The sequence below is a fragment of the Pongo pygmaeus genome, chromosome 10, assembly GCF_028885625.2.
Source record: "Pongo pygmaeus isolate AG05252 chromosome 10, NHGRI_mPonPyg2-v2.0_pri, whole genome shotgun sequence".
In the NCBI taxonomy this organism is placed as follows: domain Eukaryota; kingdom Metazoa; phylum Chordata; class Mammalia; order Primates; family Hominidae; genus Pongo; species Pongo pygmaeus.
The window spans coordinates 101,414,212-101,434,523 of record NC_072383.2 but is presented as its reverse complement, the minus strand read 5'-3'; the positions used below and the strand labels follow the sequence as shown (position 1 = coordinate 101,434,523).

General features: G+C 39.4%; 1 protein-coding gene and 1 non-coding gene across 7 annotated transcripts in view; one reads left to right on the top strand and one right to left on the bottom strand.

Annotated features, from left to right (window-relative positions):
- The window catches only part of PAH (phenylalanine hydroxylase), a 115,133-nt gene that overhangs the window by 28,944 nt on the left and 65,877 nt on the right, over window positions 1-20,312 (top strand). The window contains exons 1-3 of one of the 6 annotated variants that reach the window (XM_054445696.2): window positions 5,711-5,901; window positions 9,082-9,150; window positions 10,017-10,124. In XM_054445696.2, the coding sequence (XP_054301671.1) occupies window positions 5,842-5,901; window positions 9,082-9,150; window positions 10,017-10,124 (237 nt within the window). In that variant the 5' untranslated portion in view covers window positions 5,711-5,841. Of the gene's footprint in view, window positions 1-5,691; window positions 5,902-9,018; window positions 9,151-10,016; window positions 10,125-20,312 lie in introns of those variants that run through there. The other 5 variants (XM_054445694.2, XM_054445691.2, XM_054445693.2 and 2 more) reach the window with 5 other exon arrangements.
- LOC129011133 (U4 spliceosomal RNA) lies at window positions 20,141-20,284 on the bottom strand. Its single transcript, XR_008493245.1, has one exon. It is a non-coding gene; the product is annotated as a U4 spliceosomal RNA (small nuclear RNA).

Genomic DNA, 20,312 nt, shown 5'->3' with positions numbered 1-20,312 from the left:
AAAATGATACATACAAAGTTCTTCATTAGAGCATTACTTGTAATAGTGAAAGATTAGAAACAACATAAATGTTAATACTTACCAACAGAGTACTGATGAAATAAATTATGATAATCCACATAAAAATACAGTGGAACCATTACAAAAGAATAAATAAGGTCTTCATGTAGTAAACAGCATGACCTTAAGATATATCATTAAGTTTAAAGTTTAAAATGGCAAGGTTTAGGGCCGGGCGCGGTGACTCATGCCTGTAATCCCAGCACTTTGGAACGCTGAGGTGGGTGGATCATGAGTTCAGGAGATCGAGACCAACCTGGCCAAAATAGTGAAACACTCTCTCTACTAAAATACAAAAAATTAGCTGGGCATGGTGGTGCGCACCTGTAGCCCCAGCTACTAAGGATACTGAGGTGGGGGAATCACTTGAACTTGGGAGGTGGAGGCTGCAGTGAGCCAAGATCGCACCACTGTATTCCAGCCTGTCAACAGAGCCAGACTTCATCTCAAAAAAAAAAAAAAAAAAAAAAAAAAAAGGTAAGATTTAGAATCATGTATAGTATACTACCATTTGTGTAAGAAAAGGAGGGAAGGAATATACGCATATACACTATCATAAATATTTGCTTAAAAATCTCTAGAAGAAACAACATTGGTTATCTTTGGAGAAGAGAATCAGGTGCCTGATGAACAGGGGAATGTGAAATAATTTTCACTAGGTTTTACATTTTGATGTTTGAGCCATATGAGTGCTCACCTCCTCAAAAATAAATGAAAAAAATTATATCTAAAAGGAAAAAATTATATAACTTGGAGAAAAAAATAAAATATAGCAAAAAGATAAAAACATAAGGGATAACTTTCAAATCAGAGAAAGAAAATTTGACCTATATATCTAGCGGAAAGTTAAAATAGGCTCTATGGTGAGAAAATCCCAAAAGAAAATTGATTGTGGGATGGGCCTCTTTAAGTTAGGTGGTATTAGCTGGACTGTGGGACCATGTTGAAAAGCCTCTAAGAAATCCCCAAGGCATGTACAGGTAGATCTATAATGCAGGTAGATATCTAGATATGAAAGATCTAGATGATAGAGAGAAGAGCACCTCTTTGGAACTTTGGGATGGGGAAGGACTTCTTAAACAATACTCTATAGTACAAACCACAAAAATTTTTTAAAGGATGGACTTATTATTTCAAAATTACTTGTTTTATTGTTTAATCAAGGAAGGACACCAGTTGACAATTAACTGACAGTGACACATTGGGAGCCAATGTGTTCAGTGACTGAGAAGGGCGCAGAGCTAATATTTGGACACAGAGCTAACAGAAATTATTGCAACAAATCTACAAGACAGGAATCCTAGTAGAAAATGGGTAGAGAATATGATGATAAACTATTCATAGCATGGGAAATCTAAGAGGTATAAGTATATAAAGAGATGCTCAAACCCATGAGTTATGAGAGAAATTCAAATTAAAAATAACAACACACCAGCTTATGCTGATCAGATTGGCAAAAATTCTGACCTTTGGAGAATACCACATATTAGGCATACCCACCACTAGGAACTCTTTTGCTTGCTGGTTGGTGTGTAGACTGGTCCAAGCCACTCTAAAGGGCAATCTGGCAGCACTTTGTGAAATTAAGAGTGCATGTTTCCTGTGATTCATAATAGCCCCACTCTTCTATCCCAGAAGATTTCTACCCCAGGCCTATAAGGGAAGAAAGATAAGGAAATTTATCACAGTATTGTTTGGGGTGGTGAAAAATTAGAAACGACTTAGATGTCCATAACTGGAAAATAAAGAAGTCAAATGTGGCAGATACACACTGGGATATTCTGACCAATTAGAAAAGCAAAGAACTAGATATATATTCAGCAGCATGGCTAGATCCTAAGAACACAGTTGAAAGAAAAAAGAAACTATGAAATCTATAGTACATCCATAGATTATAGTAAATCTATAGTGCCACATCTCATATCCATGAAAAATACATATATGCACAAACATTTCTATGTATTTCACAAGTTCAAGGCTAAACATCATATTAGAGAAGTTGCCTCTGGGGAAAGGCAGTGAGAGTGAGGAATTATGATAAAAGAGAATGAATAAAAAAACAAGAGAAGGGTCATGTAGGTTTTGTTTCTGTGCCATGAACTCATGGATTATGATTAACTCAACCTTCTGCACATGAAGATAAACAAGAAAGAACTGATAAACCTGCAATGGTTGGGTAATCTTCAACTTCCAAATCAGCGAAGGTCAGCTCTAAGTTTGCCAAGTACACAACTTCTCATCTTGCGACATGTTCCCCACCTCTGTGCAGTGTTAAAAAATACCTCAGTGGTCTACTGACTGACTGTGAGTGCTTCTTCTAGACGTGCCTTTTTTTCCTCAATTTCCTTAGCACCCAGCACTGTTCTCATTATAGCAGCACATTGCATTCCAACCAAACTGAACAAAAAGGTGGCTTAAAAATCATCTGCAAGTTTATGGCACAAGCAATCTCTTATTTTTATCTTAGCGCATAAATAAATTTTTCCTTTTTGCCAGAATAATTTTTTTAAAGAAGCAATTAGTTTTTCTTCTCTGAGGTAGCAATGATGTGCTTTCCTCTCAACCTAGATTTAGGGCATTTTTATGTGAGATAGGATTAAAAATTCCATTTTTGTACAACCACTATGGAGAACAGTTTGGCAGTTCCTCAAAAAACTAAAAATAGAGCTACTATATGATCTAGTGATCCCACTGCTGGGTATATACCCATCAGAAAGGAAATCGGTATATCAAAGAGATGTCTGTTCTCCTATGTTTGTTGCAGCACTGTTCACAATAGCCAAGATCTGGAAGCAACCCAAGTCTCCATCAACATGGGTTTTAAAAAAATGTGGTACTTTCGCATATTCTCACTCATAGGTGGGAATTGAACAATGAGAACACATGGACACAGGAAGGGGAACATCACACTTCAGGGACTGTTGTGGGTTGGGGGGAGGGGGGAGGGATAACATTGGGAGATATACCTAATGCTAGATGACGAGTTGGTGGGTGCAGTGCACCAGCATGGCACATGTATACATATGTAACTTACCTGCACATTGGGCACATGTACCATAAAACCTAAAGTATAATAATAATAATAATAATAATAATTACAATAAAAGAAAAAAAAATGTGGTACTTTAATACACAATGGAGTACTATTCAGCAATAAAAAAGAATGAGATGCTGTTATTTGCAATAACATGGACAGCACTGGAGGTCATTATGTCAAACGAAATAAGCCAGGCACAGAAAGCCAAACACCACATATTCTCACTCATATGTGGGGTCTAAAAATCAAAACAATTTGATTCATGGAGCTAGAGAGTAGAGAGCTAATTACCAGAGGTGGGGAAGGGTAGCAGGGGCCTGGAGGGGAGGTGGAGATGGTTAATAGGCACAAAAAAATATAGAAAGAATGAATAAGACCTAGTATTTGATAGTACAACAGGGTGAATATAGTCAAAATTATTTAATTATACATTTAAAAATACCTGAAAGGGTATAATCGGCTTGTTTGCAACACAAAAGATAAATGCTTAAGGGGATGGATGCCCCATTTTCAATGATGTGATTATTACACATTGCATGCCTGTATCAAAATATTGCACATACTCCATGAATGCATACATCTACTATGTTCCCACAAAAATTAAACATTAGAAAAAAGAATTGCATTTTCAGCTGTTATTGGGAGAAGAAAGAAAAGCTATCATTTTGTTGTGCTAAAAATTATGTTGTCCTCATTTCAAACAGGAAAGCAAAAGTATTTGAGAGCCAGTGCAGTGCCTTGGTGTTGGGTGAAACATAGGTTGAATTTGGGCCGTTTGTTTAAACTTCCTGGGCCTCAGTTTCTTGCCTATTAAGACGGAGTGCATAGTTCATGGGATTGTTAAGAGGAAGAAGTGAAACCATGCACGTGGAGAGCGTGGCACAGTGTCTAAGACAGAGTGTGCATGCAAATAAGTAGATAACATTCTTTGCTTTTCTTTATTGCATGCCTGTAATATTTTTGGAGCTGTCACATTCATTGCCTTCAAGTAGCATCAAGGGATGAAATGATGTTTGTAAGAAAATCCTGAGGCTGAGGAATACAACATGTTTTATGTCTACTACACTGAAAAATACCGAAGTCAGATAAAGAATACAGATTCTCCTGAGGATGGAAATCAAGATCTTCGCCTTCAATATTTAACAACATTGAGCTTCCAACTTACTATGGGAAATATTCATCAGGCCCCTAAAGGTTCCTTTTGGAAAGAAATTGCACTTGTTATATCTGTATTCTTAGCAGACAGTAGACAGCCTGGCACATCATAGAGGCTTAAGGAATACTAAATATCCCTTAAAATTCTAATTTTAAAGACAAAAAAAAACTGAGGCATGGGCTTGACCAAATCAGTGGTAGAACCAAGAGTTAAACCACTTGTTTTGAATCCTAAACCTGAGTTTTATTTTTATTTATTTATTTTTATTTATTTTTTGTCATATGCTTAGTCAAAGAACAGCGGGAGGAGAGGGATGGGCTTCCAGCAACCTTTATTATTGGCTTATTTTCTTACAGCCCATTAATTTCTCTTGGGCAAATATTAAGGAGGCACTCAAGGCTTGAGGACCCTGAGTTTTCACATCCTTTCTGAACCTCTGAACCTGCTTTCCAGCATTCTTTTATACTTTGTTTTACCTGCTGGTCAGTAATGCCTCACCCTCAGTCTTCTCTAAAAGTGTGGTTAATGACATCTTCCTGACTATTTGAAGACCACTGGCCAAAAACCACCAGCTCACTCATAGACCATCCCCCTACTTTACTTTCTTCAAAAGACAGCCCTACCTAAACTTATTTATATGTTTATTTTCTGCCCACCAGAATGGCAGCATGGCTGGGCAGGCAGAGTCTGTTTTGTTCATTGCTGTATTCCCAAAGACTAGAACACCACCAAGCACACGGTACAGGTCTCAGTAATTATTGTCAAATTTATGTGGATTTGCTTTTAAACAATATCTTCCATTTACTGAGTGTTTATGTGGAAGAACTGTACTAAATTTTAATGCATTTCTTTATTCCTATTCTTAAAACCTTCCAGCAAGGTGGCTCTACCACCCTCTTTTCCGAGCTTCAGGAGCAGTTGTGCGAACAGCTAGAGAACACCAGGCTGGATTTAAATCCAGATCGCTCTTAAATTTGCTCTTTACCTGCTGTGCTCAGCGTTCACGTGCCCTCTAGCTGTAGTTTTCTGAAGTCAGCGCACAGCAAGGCAGTGTGCTTAGAGGTTAACAGAAGGGAAAACAACAACAAAAATCTAAATGAGAATCCTGACTGTTTCAGCTGTGGGTAAGGGGGGCGGATTATTCATATAATTGTTATACCAGACGGTCGCAGGCTTATTCCAATTGCAGAGAACCCGCTTCCCAGGCTTCTGAGCGTCCCGGAAGTGCCTAAACCTGTCTAATCGACGGGGCTTGGGTGGCCCGTCGCTCCTTGGCTTCTTCCCATTACCCAAGGCGGGCAGCGAAGTGGTGCCTCCTGCGTCCCCCTCACCCTCCCTCAGCCCCTCCCCTCCGGCTTGTCCTGGGCAGGTGACCTGGAGCATCGGGCAGGCTGCCCTGGCCTCCTGCGTCAGGACAACGCCCACGAGGGGCGTTACTGTGCGGAGATGCACCGCGCAAGAGGCACCCTTTGTAACTCTCATCTCCTCCCTAGTGTGAGGTTAAAACCTTCAGCCCCACGTGCTGTTTGCAAACCTGCCTGGACCTGAGGCCCTAAAAAGCCAGAGACCTCACTCCCGGGGAGCCAACATGTCCACTGCGGTCCTGGAAAACCAAGGCTTGGGCAGGAAACCCTCTGACTTTGGACAGGTGAGCCACGGCAGCCTGAGCTGCTCAGTTAGGGGAATTTGGGCCTCCAGAGAAAGAGATCTGAAGACTGCTGGTGCTTCCTGGTTTCATAAGCTCAGTAAGAAGTCTGAATTCATTGGAAGCTGATGAGAATGTCCAGGAAGTCAACAGACAAATGTCCTCAACAATTGTTTCTAAGTGGGAGAACATCTGTCCTTGGTGGCTTTCACAGGAATGAATGACCATTGCTTTAGGGGGTTGGGGATCTGGCCTCCAGAACTGCCACCAATTAGCTGTGTGTCTTTGGACAAGTTACTGTCCCTCTCTGTTGTCTGTTTACTCTTCTGTACACTGAAGGGGCTGGTCCCTAATGATCTGGGATGGGATGTGGAGCCCTTCTAGATTTCTTTTGTAATATTTATAAAGTGCTCTCAGCAAGGTATCAAAATGGCAAAATTGTGAGTAACTATCCTCCTTTCATTTTGGGAAGAAGATGAGGCATGAAGAGAATTCAGACAGAAACTTACTCAGACCAGGGGAGGCAGAAACTAAGCAGAGAGGAAAATGACCAAGAGTTAGCCCTGGGCATGGAATGTGAAAGAACCCTAAATGTGACTTGGAAATAATGCCCAGGGTATATTCCATTCTCCAGGATTTGTTGGCATTTTCTTGAGGTGAAGAATTGCAGAATACATTCTTTAATGTGACCTGTATATTTACCCATGGGAGGAAGTCTGCTCCTGGACTCTTGAGATTCAGTCATAAAGCCCAGGCCCGGGAAATAATGTGAGTCTGCAGGCCCCTGTCATCTGTAGGATTAGGGAGAAGAGTTCTCAGTAGAGAACAGGGAAGCTGGAGAGAAAAGAATGGTTAATGTTAACGTTAATATAACTAGAAAGACTGCAGAACTTTGGACTGATTTTTTTTTTGAATCCTTAAAAAAAAATTTCTTATGAAAATGGTGCATGGCTCTTAGGAGACAGAACTTATTGTACAGAGGAACAGCGTGAGAGTCAGAGTGATCCCAGAACAGGTCCTGGCTCCATCCTCCACATAGTTTTGGTGCTGCTGGCAATAGGGTCCCTACAACTGTGGGAAGGGGTTAGGGGCAGGGATCTCAGGAAAGCATAGGGGTTTAAAGTTCTTTATAGAGCACTTAGAAGATTGAGAATCCACAAATTGTATTAACAAACAAAAGTAGTGTCTTGTTATATAGTAAATGTGAATTTGCGGACACATTTAGGGAAAAGTTATAATTTAAAAAAATAGGCTGTATATATATCAATGGTTCCAAAATTTTCTATGGTTAAGAATCATCTGGGATGGTTTTGAAATGGCAGATTCTAAGACAACCTGATTCAACCGGTTTAGGTAAAGCCCAGGGAACTGCGTTATAAGAAGGAATCACCTGTAATTTTGGAGTCAAGATCCAAGGAACACTCATTGAGAAACACTGATTTACAAAGTGTATGGAGAGAATGGAGCAAGTGAAGGGGGATCAGCATGGTGAAATATAGGCTGTTAGGAGTAGTATTGACTAACTGTCTGGTGACTGGACCAGAGTAAATCTTTTACTTTGCAAGAAACAGAGGACTAAATTCCCATATTATGTCCATAGCATAGGGAATTATATAGAAAAATTGATAATTAGGAGCCTGAGTTCTTGACCAGCCTCCACTACCTATGTGGCCTCAGGTGAGTTATTTTCTCCCTTTGGCTCTAATTTTCCACATCTGTAATGTGAGGGAGTTTAACTAGATGAGCACTAAGGACAAATCAATTTCTGTGAGTCAATTATTATGAAGTACCCTGTGGGCATCAAATGCCAAGTGGAAAGCATAGATAAAGAAGTGATTGTGCACCTGGGCTGAGAGGAACAAACACTTCCTAAGAGAAGTGGGACTCAAAAGAGCCTTTAAGGAAGGTGAGATCTTGGAAAGGGAAATTTGGTGAATACTCTAATGAGGAGTTAAAAAGGAAAGAAAGAAAGCAGCTTGGCTGGAAAGGAGGTTCCTGTAGGTGGGCCTCCAGAGATTCGGTACCACAGAAACTGCCAAACATCAGCAAGAAGCCATGGGGATGGAGCATTTGAGGGATTCTAAGTAGAAGGACACTAGTAAAAATGTCAGGCTGGATCGATGCAGGCCACTAAGAAATGGATTCAGGTGATGGCAGTGGGAAGAAAGGACCTGATGCCCAGAGGCATTTCTGAAGAAGACGAGATCAGACTTGTGATTGGCTGAACACACACTGGAGTGGGGTGCAGGTTGGGGGGTGACTCAACTTGAAGCCCAGGTACATTCTAGTCTGAATTGCCCTAGTCAAAGGTGGCATCTGTGGATGTGTATCAGAAATATCTTACTTTTCTTGGAAGCCAACAGGAGAAAAGAGTGCTGCCAAGTGAACTAGAAACAGGAATATCTTTTGTCATTTCAAGAAAACTGGAAAGAAGAAGGCTCAGTATTCTTTGGTAGGAAGAAGACTTAAGTCAGAGACTCATCTGTACCTCTCTGGCAGGGTTTAAAAGGGGGAAGAGGAATAGAGGCTGCAAGAGATTGTGATTCATGGACAGTATGCAGAGATCAAATGACCTGGGTTCAGATCCTGGCTCCACTGCTAACTGTGTAACTATAGGCAAGTTACTTAACCTCTCTAAGCCTTAATCTTGTCATCAATAAAAGGGGGCACTTGGTGCCTAATAAAACCTGCCTCTTAGGCTGTTGCCAAATTACATGAGATAATCCAAATCAAGTGCTTATTATAATACCCAGAAATTGTAGGCTCTAAATAAATGGTACATTAACAGTTTTTTAGAAAGATAACATCATGATCAAAATAGGGATATTTAACAGTTTAGTCTTCCATTTCATTTGAAGCTCCCTAAAATCACTCTTGCTGATAATTGTTTTTTCCTTCACACCTCAGTTTCATGGGATGTTTTGGCAAAAATCTGAATTTTCTGAATTGAAAGAATTTTTTGCTAAGGGTCATCAGTATTCATGCAGGGCTTGTTATTCTGAGTCACTAAGAGTTTCCTAACACAGCCTTCTCTCATTGAGATGATGTAACATCCATTCCATTAATTTCATTAACTTGCTTACAAGAGAGTAATTGTTCTGCAAATTTTTTTCTTCCCAGTTTTAGGTACCTGCTGCTTATTGTGGACACACATAGAATTTTATGTATTATTTTTCAACTTAGGCTAATGATTTAGCAAACTCTGGAATGTCAGCCCTAACCCCAACCTTGGTTTTCTGTCACGTGCGTGTGGTAAGTGCTAGATCCTGGACATTCTTTGAGATTTAGTTTAAGACTAAGTTTATTTTCTGATAGGTTATTTGTGTACTTTCATGGATTTTGTGACTCTTTTTCAACAATTGGATGTCTCAGATCTCAGCAAGTTAATGCTTCCTGAGATCTTTGCCAAAGGTCAAGAGGTCATTTTTGTGTATTTATAATATTTCCATCATTTTTATATATTTCTCAATATTCTTTTTAAACTGTTCTTTTCCTTTTTTCATGCTCTGAATACTGTTTTGACAGAGCTTGTTATTAGCATGCTTTCACGGATGAGAAAACTAAGAAAGCTGAGTGATTTGCCCAAAGTAGTCCACCTGGAAAATGAAAGAGAGAGGATTCCAATCCAGGTCTTAGGATTCAAAAGCCTGTGCATGTTTCTCAATGTCTTTCTGGGACATTTTATAAACCATATTATATCACCTCTAAGGATCTTTCAGTTTGTTATATATGTGTCTATTAAGTTAGATTGTGAGCTCCTAAAAGATAGAGCATTGTCTTATTCATCTTTAAATTTCTCAGAGCCCAAATAGTGCCTGGAACCTAGTAGGTGCTCAATAAAAGGTATTGAATTTACAGGATTGAATGGTGACATCAATGAATAATTGAAGATTCCTTAAGTTGATAACTGACCCAGTAGCATCATTGATCATTTAATTGCCCTGGACTTATTTATTTTCCACCACACTACATATTTCTGTATAGAATATATATAGCTCGTTGTATTGCAACATTTAACTAGAAGAAAGAATTCATGCTTGCTTTGTCCATGGAGGTTTAATAAGAATGAATTGCTAAACTGTGGAAAATGTTTTAAACAAATGCATCTTATCCTGTAGGAAACAAGCTATATTGAAGACAACTCCAGTCAAAATGGTGCCATATCACTGATCTTCTCACTCAAAGAAGAAGTTGGTGCATTGGCCAAAGTGTTGCGCTTATTTGAGGTCAGTGCTACAATCATGTTTGTCTTGGATAATGTCATAGCAAACTTTCATCTTCTTTTCTAGTTAGATGCAATGAAAAGAACACAGGATCTGGAACAGGCAGATTTGAATTTGAGCTCAAGTTTTTACATTAACCTACTGTGTGACCTTAGTTAAGTCATTCAGTCCCTCTGAGCTTCAGTTTTTCCATTCATAATATAGTGCTCATAATATGTGCCTTGTCAGTTTCAACAGGAACTTTGTGATGAAATAATGTGTCTTGTAAAATGCCTGATCATATGTGTGATTAGGCATGATTAACTATAATCATATGTGACACATGTGATTACATTTCACATAACATGTAATCACATGTGTCACATGTGATTACAGTTAAAAACTAGAGAAAACAAGAAATAAATATTAATTCTTTTATTCACTAAATTGATATTGATTGTCTTCTATGTATATGTGTAAAATAATATGCCAGACACCGTCCCTTTCTTCAAGTAGCTTAACCCAAAACTATGCTTTAGAAAATAGCTAATGTTCTTCGAGACACTGGTAAATGTCTTATGACTAAAGTGGTTCCATAATTAATAAACTTGGGAAACTTGGGCATATTATTTTACCTGATTATAGGACTTTTAGAGTCTATAAAACTAATTATACTAAGTTGTTTAAAGAGAGAAATGTATGTATTATTTTCCAAACTTACTTGACTGTGGATCCTTTTTATTTTAAGAACATGTATTCACATCTCAGAACAGAGTTTAGGAAATGTTGATTTGGGTGTTTGCTGGGCAGCCAAACTTCACAGAACTCCAAATAGGTTTCCTCATCCAGATTCCTTCTGAGTACTATGCTAATATTTTTGCTGGGATTTTGTCCCACCTGAAAATGCATTGCTTTATGCTAAGATTCCTGTGACCTCTCTAGCTGATTGGGAGGCAGGGGTAGCACATTGGTCAGGGCTGTGCACATAGTTAGTGCTCAGTGTGTTTGGGCATGCAATCAACAAATCCTTTTGGGGCATAACTGGATACGATTAGATATCTTGTGAAAACCTATGATGTTCTCAGCACTGTGGGTGGGGAGGAAGATGGGGGACACATAGAAATTGTAAGGAAGAGAAACTGCCTCCTTTAGGATCTAACAGGGGAAGCAAATATTCTGAGTAGCTGGGGAGGTAAGGCAGAGCATGAGAAGTTATCTCAGTAAAAGGTAGCTTTATAGACATGATCTTATTCAGTCTCACGAAAATAACATGAGGTGGGAGCTATTTCTGCCCCCATTTTTCAGAGATAGAAACTGAGGCTTAGAGGGGTTAGGTAAATGTGCCCAAGGTCAAACAGCTAGTAAATACTGAAGAAATCATTTAAACCCAGGCATTCTGAGTCTAGAACCTACATACACTCTTAACTGCTATTCAGTACTGCCTCAGACAGAACGGGCTTCATAGTTTGCAGGGCCCAGTGCAAAATGAAAACGTGGGGTCTCTTCCTCAATAACAGGAAACAATGCTAAATGCTAAATGTTAAAAGTACTAAAATATATAACTTTGTCCTTTCTGCTGTGGTCTCTCTCATGTCCTGTCACGGTGTTCTTGATTTGCCATTTAGTTGTGCTCTCCTCCCCTGGGCACCTTGGCCCTCTAACTGCTGGGTTCCCTCTCCAGCCAGGGCTGGGCTGACAGCCAAGCCCCTACAAAGGATGGGGAAATCCATCTTCCATTTCCGTGGGCCTGCTGCACCAACCCACAGTGATGAGCTATCCCCCAAGAGATTGTAACCTCTGGATGGAGAATGGAAAGGAAGCTTGCCTGAAGCCAAATCACCCACCAAATCCCCTGCCAGATCTCCCAGGGTTGGCGGAGAGTGGCAGCAGAATATGAGCTTCCCCCCAAAGCTGATGCCTCCTGGTCATGACTCTGGGCAAAGGGCAGTAGTGGTGGTGAGGTAAGACCAGGGAGGGGAAGGCTGCGTGGGTCCAGAGGGCCAACGTACTTGAAAGCAACCCCTTGGAACCATGGCTGAGAAGGTAAGGAGAGGGCAAATAGTGTGATTACACATGAGCTGAGTCTCCAAATACCCAGCATGTGCTTCATTGTCCCATTGGACTTTGCTTATCAAACACAAATTCAAAAGTCGTTATTAAGAATTTCACCACACACCTGTAATCCCAGCACTTTGCGAGGCTGAGGCTGACGGATCACAAGGTCAGGAGATCGAGACCATCCTGACTAACATGGTGAAACCCCATCTCTACTAAAAATACAAAAAATTAGCCAGGCGTGGTGGTGGGTGCCTGTAGTCCCAGGTACTTGGGAGGCTGAGGCAGGAGAATGGCGTGAACCCAGGAGGCAGAGCTTGCAGTGAGCCCGGATCGTGCCACTGCACTCTAGCCTGGGTGACAGAGCAAGACTCCATCTCAAAAAAAAGGAATTTCAAGGAGGTTGCAAAGAACATGAAACCCCAAGTGTGATTCCTGTGGGACGACACTGGATGCACATCCCAGAAGCTGGCCCTGACCTCAGACCTCTTTTATCAAGCTTTCCTTGAATTAATTACGATCTTCTCAGTGTTCCCAAAGCACTTCTTACTTTTAACTGCAGCACTTCCTTGCATGCTCAGCATGTACATTATGTCTAGCCCTGAGGATGGTTTCTTCAAGAAGAGAACCTTGTTTCAGTCATGTTTATATCCTCAACAGAACCTGAGTTTTATATATGTTGTGTTCAATTAAGAATGAAATTCAATCTAAAGAAAATTTTTTTAACTTAATAAATTTTTTTAAGTTAAAAAATATTTTTAAAGTATCTTTTCACTTTTTGAGCCAATTATTTTATTTATTTTATTTTTTTTTTTTTTGAGACAGAATCTTACTCTGTCACCCAGGCTGGAATGTAGTGGCGCAATCTCAGCTCACTGCAACCTCCACCTCCCAGGTTCAGGCGATTCTCATGCCTCAGCCTCCCCAGTAGCTGGGACTACAGGCACATGCCACCATGCCCAGCTAATTTTTATAATTTTAGTAGAGACAGGGTTTCACCATGTTGCCCAAGCTGATCTGGAACTCCTGGACTCAAGTCATCTGCCTGCCTTGGCCTCCTAAAGTGCTGGGATTACAGGCGTGAGCTACCAGCCAGGGCCAATTAATTTTTACCCTGAGTTTTAAAATACAATTAAATCTTGTGATTGAATATATGAATAAGTAGAGAAAAGATAGATCTCCTATTTAGAGTTCCAAATAATTGAAGTAGTGGGTTTTTATAGTGACTTTTTTTCCAAAAAGTACCACATGGAAGGGGGAGAAGAGTCTTTTTACAGTGGAGAAATGTGACAAAGACACCTCAGCCATGTGACCAAAATCAACATTATTCAAAAAGAAACTGAATATTAAAACAAACCTTTCCTTAATAGTAAAAAAAATTAAAATTAACATCATCAGTGATGTCATGTTGATAGTACGCATTCTTGGTAGGATGAAAATGGCACATTACCCCTGTGGTCTTCCTCCACACAATCCATAACCTCCGTCTAACCATGAGAGAAAAAATCAAATGAATCCCAATTGAGGAACATTATCTAAAATACATGACCATTACTCCTGAAAACCCTCAGGGTCATCAAAAAGAGGAATATTATCCAAAATACATGACCATTACTCCCGAAAACCCTCAGGGTCATCAAAAACAAGCACTGTCTGAGCGATTGTCACAGCCGAGAGGAGCCTAAAGAGGCATGAAGACTAGGGCCAGGCACGGTGGCTCATGCCTGTAATCCCAGCACTTTGAGAGGCTGAGGCGGGAGTATCACCTGAGGTCAGGAGTTTAAGACCAGCCTGGCCAACATGGTGAAACCCGGTCTTTACTAAAAACACAAAAAATTAGCTGGGCATGGTGGCAGCTACTTGGGAGGCTGAGGCAGGAGAATTGCTTGAACCAGGGAGACAGAAGTTGCAGAAAGCTGAGATCACGCCATTGCACTCCAGCCTGGGCAACAAGAGTGAAACTCTGTCTCAAAAAAAAAAAAAAAAAAAAAAAAAAAAGAGGCATGAGGACTAAATGTAACGTGGTACCTTGAATGGGATCCTACAACAGACAAAGGACTTTAGATATAAACTAAAGAAATTTGAATAAAGTATGGTCTTTAGTTTATAACGCACATCGGTATTGGTTCATTAATTGAAACCTATGTTCCACATTAATGTAAGATGTTCATAATGGGGGAGACTGAGTCCAGGTTATGTGGAAACTCTCTGTGCTATCATTTCTATTTTTTCATAAATCAAAATTATTCTTTAAATATTGCCTTAAAAAATTAAACCTGGGGGAGGAGAATGTATGTCTGAGTGAGAGCAAGCGAGCAATGGGTGTAGAGAAGAGCGACAGCATTTTCTGAGCAACAAACTGTCCATGAGAAAGAATATATCTGTAAAATGCACCTATGTAACTTTTTAGCTTTTATATTAGATAATCAGCATTTTCTCCTTGAGAGGTTGCCCGTTAGGCCTAAGTCAGAGTTAATAGATTAAATAATAGTAAATGAACAGAATGTTTTCAACCTAATAAATAAACGACAAGTAACTAAATTACCAGAACTGGATGGAATGCACTCAAGACGTGTGTTTGTGTGTGTGTGTGTGTTGGGGAGTGGGGGGGTGGTAGGGAGGGGGGCAGATGCATGTATGTGAACTCTGGGTGAACTCTCTGAAGCATTATCCAGAATCTCAACTGCACAGGTCAGTAAGTGATGTTATTACACCCATTTTATAGAAGAGGAAACAGAGGTCACTGTATTGGGTGATTGAAGAAGGGTTGTTAGTGAGTATTGATTTTTTTTTTCCAAACATACTTCAGCAGTTGCTGTAGAAATTGTATAGGCCAGTATACTTCTCGCCTTAGTAACAGCCTGCCAAAATGTTACAATCACTCAAAGTGCTGACTTAAGGCTGGGCATGGTGGCTCACACCTGTAATCCCAGCACTTTGGGAGGCCGAGGTGGGCAGACCACTTGAGGCCAGGAGTTCAAACCAGCCTGGCCAAAATGGCGAATCCCCATCACTACTAAAAATACAAAAATTATCTGGGCATGATGGTGCATGCTTGTAATCCCAGCTACTAAGGTGGCTGAGGCATGAGAATCGCTTGAACCCAGGAGGCAGAGGTTGAAGTTAGCTAAGATCACCCCACTGCACTCCAGCCTGGGCAACGGAGTGAGACTCTGTCCCCCCACCCACAAAAAAAAAAAAAGAAAAAAGAAAAAGATGCTGCGTTAAGAGAGGATCAAACTCTAGTATTTGTGGAACCACATTATGCAATGAGCTGGGCACATATGACTCTTGATTTAATCTGCATTAAACTAAGTGAAGGTAGTACTCTCACTTTATGGATGAGGGAACTGAGGTTCAGAGCGGTTGAGTAATTTGCTTAAGATCACACAGCTAATGTGCAGTGGAAATGGCATTGAACTCTGAATCTCAGATTCCAAAGCCCATGATCTTTCTATTACACTCCACACCTCTGCCAAATACAGCTATCCCTGAACATCTGAATCATTCTGTAGTTTTTTAAAAAATGCAAATATCCTGGCCCCAATCTCTCATTCTTGGGGGGAGGGGGCAAGAGTACCTGTCTCTGGGTATTTTTTCTTTCATATTGAAAAATGCATTTACATGCAAGACAAGTAACTACTAATATTCCTTCCATCTATTATCAACCACTGTTAACATTTTGACATATCACTTTCATTTTTTCCTGTATCATTGCAGTTTCAAATATTACAAATTAACATATTGTTTCTTAAGAAAAAAAATTAGAAGATAAAACTACAGTCTTTTCTCATCTCTCCTCTATCCTGATCATTCTACAAGCTTTCTAGCCAAGACAGCATCATTATGAGTTTAGCATATTTCCTTCCAATCCTTTGGAAAAGGATATTAACAAGTGTCATGCTGTGCACATTGGTCTGCAGCTTCTTTCAGTAAGCACAATGGAGTGGCCAAGAGGATGGACTCCATGGATGCAGGGCTGTGGCTTAGAGAGGGTCACTTGACTTCTCTGTGCTTCAGTTCCTCATCTGTAAAATGGAAATAGTAATCGTATCTGCTTCATAGGGTAGTTCTAAAGATTAAATCACTTAATGCATGTAAAACCCTCAGAATATTTATTAACTGTTAAGTAAGAATTACTATATATATACTTTGTGAATGCAACATTTAAAAAATGTATACATGTTGATACATATAGATCAGGTTCATAACTTTTAACCTCTGAAGTATAGTTCTTAATATCTGTGTGTCATATTTTATTTATCATCCCTCTATTTTTGGCATCCATGGTGTTTTCTATTTTCTATAGCCACAGACAATTCTGCAGTATTTTGTTCAATTTTTTTGGTAAGTAATATGCAAAAATTTCTTTAGGGTAGATACCTAGAAGTGGAATCCGGTCGTAGGACATGGACATTTTTAGTTTTAATCAGAACTATAAAGTTTTTCTCTAAATGTCCTGTAAGAATTTATACTCCCACTGGTTCAACATGAGAATACTCATTTCTCTATACATTTAAGAATATATGCTTATTATTGCCTTTAATCTTGAACAATATAATGAGTGAAATGTGGTAATTTGTTGATTTAATGTTCATTTTTCTGATTTAGTGAGATGTAGGTCATATTTCATAACATTTACAATTTGTCTTTTTGTAAATTGTGATTTGTCTACACGTTGTATTTTTTGTGGCAAATGTGCCTTTTCCTTACTGATTTTTTGACATTTTATATACTCTGAATACTGTTATGTGTGTTACAAAAATTCTCTCCCAGTCTTTCTCATTTTACTTGGGTTTATGGTATAATTTGTCACATTGAAATTTAAAATTCTGATATAATCAACATTGTCAGTCATTTTTTCATGTGTTTTGGATTTTTGTTTGTTCTTGAATTTTTTTTTTTTTTAAATTCCACTGGTGACTCTGATGCCAAGTCGGGAATGAGAACCATTGTTCTAAGCTATTGCCCAGGAAGGGGTTCTTGCTGTGCATGAGAGACTGTGTTATCACTTCACATGAATTAAGTCATATTTAATACTCATCACAGTGCTGTGGGGAGTCAGCGATGCCATACCGATTTTAGAGAGGAGGAAACTAAACCTCAGAGACTCAGTAGCTTGTCTAAGGTAGACAAGGTGGTAGGACTTCAGAAATTGACCTAGGTCTATTATGCTAAAATCTCCGGGCTTATATTTTTTTTAATCAGAGAAAAACCAATTGCTATGAGAAAGCAGAATGACACAGAAGTTATTTTGCATCTCTTTTCGTTGTAAAAAGAATGATCTTTAAACTGGGAATGTTGAAACAAAATATTGAGAGCCAAGAGAAGCATGGCTGGTAGATCTTGGTACCCTGTCCTTGGACTAGTGACTTCACCCCATCACCTATCTATTACTTACAAGGGGGTGAATCAGGGAGCTATCTGGGGCCAAGGTTTTATGAGAAATCAAGAGATCACTATTTGCCTGTAGAATAATTCATATCTTTGGTTCCAAACATTATAGTAGCCCCAAGTTATGACATAAAGAGTAGGAGGAATATAGGCTTGATATTGGGCATCTAAATCCCAGATCTACCAATGATTAACTTACTGGTCTTGCTATGCCTGGTGTGACTCTGAGGCCACAGAAGATGCTTACACAATTTTTATTACTTTACCCCTTCCACGTGTGATCTATGAACCCCACCAGGATTCTTTGAGAAAGTGTGAAGATGAGAAAGATGTTGGAAGACTAGGGAGAGTAGAAACCCTTGATTTTAAAGTGTTTTTTTTTTAAATGAAAATCTAGAATGAATGACTTTTATTGTTTGTGAATACTTACAGAAAAACGGCAATGAGCATTAAGAGCTGGGGTTGAGCCATTCGCCAGAAGAAAAGTAGCTTGGCAGAGCAGGGGGACTGTGGTGTGCATAGTGTACTTGGGTATTTACATCTCTCCCAACATCTTTGTGAATGAGGTGGAGAAGCGAGCCATAGATGAAAATATAGACAAGACCTTTAAGCTGTGCAGTTTATGACATATTTCTGGACCCTATAAAATGACGTTAAAGGAAATAAGTGGCAAAACAAATGAAATAATCTAGACTATACTTTAGAGCAGTGTTTCCTAAATAATATTCTGTCAAAATCTGTATGATAGTAGGTGTTTTATCAGAAAAGAGTGCCAAGGGTCATTATATCTGAAAAATTCCACATCTAGGTTTTAGAAAGCCATAGTGCACATGAACTTATTAAAGACTCTGAGAAGTTCTGTAGAGAGGAAACCTGTTCAACATAATCTCACTCAGCATTTCCTGTATGTATTTACCATGGGACCCTGTTTAGGGAAGATCTGTTAATATCTTCCAGGCACTAGTGTTCCACTAAACTTATGCTGTTTTAGAGTTATGAACTCCAAACTATCAGCGATAACCTAGGTTTGGGGTCCTGAGGGGTGGAATGGCATTGGGGTTCAGAATATACCATCTAGAGTCAAACTGTTTGGATTCAGAACCCAGTTGCACAACCTGTGAGCTTAAAGACCTCAAGAAAAGTATTTAACTTCTTAGTGGCTAGGTTTCCTCATTCTAAAAATTAAGATAAGAGTAGAAGTTCCAGTGAATTGGGGCCAAATGATTAGGAGTATACCAAAACCCCTACCTGCTAACCTACAAACATCCCACTGACCTCAGTAGATCGTTCCAACTTTCAATTATTTATGCATTGGTTTAAACATTTTCAGTAGCGCTCTATATTTTTAGCCTCTACTAATTCATGTCCATGCCTTTTAGGAAAATAGTCTCCTGAGAGTCTTTATTGTAAGTGGCTTAGTAATGGGCTACAAAATGAGAAGCAGGCTCCTGGAGGAAGTACACTGTTCACCTTACCATGTATTCTCTAGGGAAGGGAACAAGCAAACAAGCAGATGTACAGAGCTCTGAGCTCCAAGGCCGTCTCTGACGTATGTGGGTAGGTTCAAAGACAGCATCATTCAATTGATGAAGACACAGAGGCTCAGACTAAACAAGCTTCCAGGAGCTAGACACTTAGATCCAAAAACTGCTTCAGAATTTACCCTCCATTTTTACAGTAGACCTTTTGGAAGCAAATGGGAAAGGCACAGTATCTATTAGTTATACCCACTTTTTTGTGCCCTACTCCTGCCTAGGGGATCCACTCCTCCCCCTCATCAGATATTCAATGATCTCATCAGACACCCAGTGATCATGACCTCATCAGATATTCAGAGATCAATGACCTCATCAGATATTCAATGATCTCTTATTTATGCACTTAATTAATATTTTCTGATTATCTACTGTTATCAGACCCTATATAAATGTTGGGGACAGTGGAGTGAGCCAAATGTTCACCCTCTGTCCCTATAGAACTAGTAGACTACATAAATGGGCAGTTACAATTGAGATGTAACAAGTGATATGAGGAACTCAAGGTTTCATGAGCATTCTTAGTCCAGATGTGAGGCCAAGGAGGCCAGGGGAGGTTTCTTGCAGATGTCATGTTTAAGCTAAAACCTGAAGGAGTTGATAAGCAGAAGGCAGAAGAATGGAAAAGTAAATTCTAGAACAAAGAAACAACTGATTTAGGGGAAGAGAGAACAAAACAAGTGGTCAGGTCACAGAACCCTCAATAGCTTTCCCACTTGCGAACCTCAGCATTCCAGGGACAGAGAGGACATCTAGGCAGGTACATGATGTTTCTTACTCTCGGATTTGGATTTTAAAGACCTATCTGTGATCCCTGGGCCTGGTGAGCAGGACTGGAGCAAAAGTGACTGCAGGAAAAAAAAGTTATTATAGCCCAGATGATGTTTTTATTTTATTTAAACCCTAAAATATAAATAATGGTATAAAGAACACCCATGGAACTCAATTCCTACTTAAGAAATAAAATGTTGCAGAGATAACTGAAAGTCCTGGATACCTCCCTCCCCATACATTCCTTCCTCAGGGGCAATTATTAATTAGAATTTAGTATAGATTATTCCCACACATCTTTAAAAACTTTTGTTATATATGGATATCCATTAGTAGTGATATATGGCATAGATGTGCAAACTTTTCAATTAGCAATAATTGAGCTTCAGATAAACTTCATTGACTACAATACTGCCACTGTGCAAAGTTTTGCAAGCTTTGTAATATTGGAATCATA